This window comes from Empidonax traillii, unplaced genomic scaffold (genome assembly GCF_003031625.1).
Source record: "Empidonax traillii isolate 1590-97213 ecotype Southwest subspecies unplaced genomic scaffold, ASM303162v1 scaffold5542:size7898, whole genome shotgun sequence".
Lineage (NCBI taxonomy): Eukaryota > Metazoa > Chordata > Aves > Passeriformes > Tyrannidae > Empidonax > Empidonax traillii.
In genome coordinates this window covers 4,522-7,898 of record NW_020960735.1, presented here as the reverse complement: position 1 = coordinate 7,898, position 3,377 = coordinate 4,522, and the positions used below count along the sequence as shown (strand labels likewise).

At 42.7% G+C, this 3,377-nt stretch overlaps 1 protein-coding gene across 1 annotated transcript in view; it reads left to right on the top strand.

Moving 5' to 3' along the window:
* Window positions 1-40: 40 nt before the first annotated feature.
* The window catches only part of LOC114073158 (nebulin-like), a gene marked incomplete at its 3' end in the record, with an annotated part of 7,855 nt that continues 4,518 nt past the window's right edge, over window positions 41-3,377 (top strand). The window contains exons 1-5 of the mRNA XM_027910945.1: window positions 41-242; window positions 811-915; window positions 1,403-1,510; window positions 2,144-2,455; window positions 2,849-3,057. Coding sequence (XP_027766746.1) covers window positions 204-242; window positions 811-915; window positions 1,403-1,510; window positions 2,144-2,455; window positions 2,849-3,057 — 773 coding nt within the window. The remainder of the gene's footprint in view (window positions 243-810; window positions 916-1,402; window positions 1,511-2,143; window positions 2,456-2,848; window positions 3,058-3,377) is intronic.

Sequence of the window (3,377 nt, the reverse complement as noted above, 5' to 3'; positions counted from 1 at the left end):
CACTTGCACCTGTATAATGGGCTTTCAAATCCTTTCAGGCTGTTTACAAATCAGACCTGGAGTGGCTGCGGGGTGTTGGTTGGGTCCCCATTGGTTCCCTGGAAGTGGAGAAGGCCAAGAAGGCTGGGGAGATCCTGAGTGACAAAATCTACCGCCAGCACCCGGACACCATCAAGTTCACCAGCATCCCAGACTCCCTGCCCATGGTGCTGGCCAAGCAGAACGCGGACACCATGAACAAGGTGAGTGCTGGCTGGATCAGCGCCACATCAGCAGCCTGTGCCTGAACCCCAGGGACAGGGCTGGAACTGCACTGAGCCCAAGCAGTGCTGCACTCACAGGCGATGCATTTACAAACACTGGCTCTGGTTGTTTCACTCAGAGCTCTCAGGCCAAGTCATGGGAGACTCGACTTCCCGTGAGATTCTGCAAATTATACTTGCCCTTTTCCCTGAGCTGTGTGTGCAGTGGGCACTAATAATGCTTTTGTTTAGTCACCATTCTGAAGCAATGTGGCAGTTTCCCAAGGGTTGGTAAATTGCCTCACATAAATTCTCCTTTAGTTAATGTTATCTGTACCTGGCTAAACACAGAACTGTGTATCCCTGCTGTATTTCAGAGTATCACAGAATAATTCGGTTAGAATGGACCCTAAAGATCATTTAGTTCCAACCCTCTGCCATGGCAGGGACACCTTCCACTAGAGAGGTTGCTATAATTTTAATTAATATGCTCTGTGTTTTTCCTTGATTCCTGGGGTAGGAGCCAGTTTGGAATGCCATATTAATCTCTCCCTGTTTCATTCCTCAGCGTTTATACACCGAAGCCTGGAACAAAGACAAGACCTCGATTCACGTCATGCCTGACACCCCAGAAATCCTGCTGGCCAAACAAAACCGAGTCAACTACAGTGAGGTGAGGGAAACTGGGGAGGGAGACAAAGGGCTCCTGGCAAGAACAATCTTGTCATCTCTGACTTTTAATCAATAGTAGAACAATACTGCCAAGTTGTTCAGTTTCAGAAACTGCCGGTTCCAGTGCTGAAATCAGATTTCTTCTTTCACTGGAATTTATCTCCTGGGTATCTAATTGGGCTTTTAGAAGATACTATCCACCATAAATCAGAAATCATTTCTATAGCAAGTTGTGAAAATACATACCTTAACTTTTTAAATGTTCCTTTCTTTGCCATCCCTACATGCTTTCCATTTTCCAAATGTCCACAATATAATTACAAGGTCTTTTGAAATCTGCAGGTTTTTTATTTTCTAGAGAACAATATCGAAGTTGCCTGAAGATTGACAGTTATTGTTTAGGGACTTTATTTGTTTTATTACAGAGTTGTGCTTAACTGTAGCATAACTTTGCTTAAGAAACTAAAATGTGGGGGGTTTTCTCACAGAAAATGTACAAACTGGCCTTGGAGGAATCGAAGAAGAAGGGCTACGATCTGCGTTTTGATGCCATTCCCATCCAATCTGCCAAAGCCTCCAGAGAGATTGCCAGTGATGTAAGCAGGTTTTGTTGTTTCCATGTGGATTTGGGAATGGGAAAGGAATGGAATGTTTGTTCCATTGTCTGTTAATGTCAGACTTTGTAGAATGACCAATATGGAAGTCTGTTTTCATAGGGATTCTACCACATTCTATTCAGTGCCTGCAAAGAAGGAGTAGCCAGTATTTTATGCATGAGATTTAAGTCACTGTAGTGATCAACAGGAAAATGTGAGGATTATTTGCATGTCCCCTGTCATAGTTCTGTTGATGTCCTTGGATGTTTAAGTAAGATAATCAAAATTATGTCTGTGCTAGAGGTAGTCAAGGTAATTTCTGATTCAGAATAGGAAATACTTTAAAATCTCTCCCCAAAACAGACATACTGATCAATTCTAAAAGTTTCAATGCTTGTGTTTTCCAGAGGAAAAATGTGTTCTGTGAAAGTGTCACATTGAAATTCAAAATGTCTGAGTACAGAACCAGGAAAAAAAAAATACACAGTGACTAGGACGGGTTTTGCATTGAGGATGAGGCAACATCAGAGACAGAGGATAACAGATTCTTACGCTCCTTGTTTTTCTATCGAGATTTGTATTTAAATAGCTTGTGTTAAAAATTAATAGATACATTTTTGTTTTGCATTTCAGTACAAGTACAAGGAGGGGTATCGGAAGCAGCTGGGCCACCACATCGGGGCCCGCAACATCGAGGACGACCCCAAGATGATGTGGTCGATGCACGTGGCCAAGATCCAGAGTGACAGGGAGTACAAGAAGGACTTTGAGAAGACCAAGACACACTTCAGCAGCCCTGTGGACATGCTGGGGGTGGTGCTGGCCAAGAAATGCCAAGTGTTGGTGAGCGACATCGACTACCGGCACTACCTGCACCAGTGGATCTGCCTGCCCGACCAGAACGACGTGATCCACGCCAGGCAAGCCTATGACCTGCAGAGTGATGTGAGCAAACCCTTACCTTTGGAATCATAATTCAAGATACAGGGTCTTCTACACTCTTAATTTTTCAAATATACGTTATACGCCTGAGTCACTTCATTAGATTTGTTGGTGGAGGTGAAATGTTCATTACAGCATCCCATTTCTGTTTAATTGTATTTCCTCAGTCCTTAACCTGAGGTGTAATTTGTGGTGTGCTCCAGTAACTCCATTCTTTCTGTTATTTAATCATTATTTTACTTCATCTTCACAAATAACAAGTGTTTTCAAAAGCATATCCTGCTACCAGGCAGAAACACACACAGTTGTTCATAGAGACTCAGATGTGCTTATTTATAGTTATTTTAACTTTGAATCCCATTTGCACCTGTATAACGGGCTTTCAAATCCTTTCAGGCTGTTTACAAATCAGACCTGGAGTGGCTACGAGGTATTGGCTGGGTTCCTATTGGTTCCTTGGAAGTGGAGAAGGCCAAGAGAGCTGGAGAAATCCTGAGTGACAGGAAGTACCGTCAACCTGCAGACAAAATCAAATTTACCAGTGTGACAGACTCCTTGCCCATGGTCTTAGCCAAGCAAAATGCTGAGATAATGAACAAGGTGAGGTGCTGGTTTTTTTTTTCCTTGACAAAATCACCAGTATTACCAGTTGACAGAACTTGTTCATGAGGTGAAAAATACAACATGCAAAGTAAGACTGAAGACTTTTGCTGTGGACTTAAAATGAATGTCCAAAATCAGCCACTGTACAGGAAAGCTCCTATTTTAGGGCTCTCTGTCTGAACTGAGCACTTGGTAAAAATGTACAGAAAGAAGTCACCTGAATCACATGTTTTTTAACAGTATTGCTGAACAAGTTATGAGGAAACAGCTGAAGTTCTCTGGAAGTGAAGTTTCTGCAGTGTTTCTCAGAGCTGGGGGATGA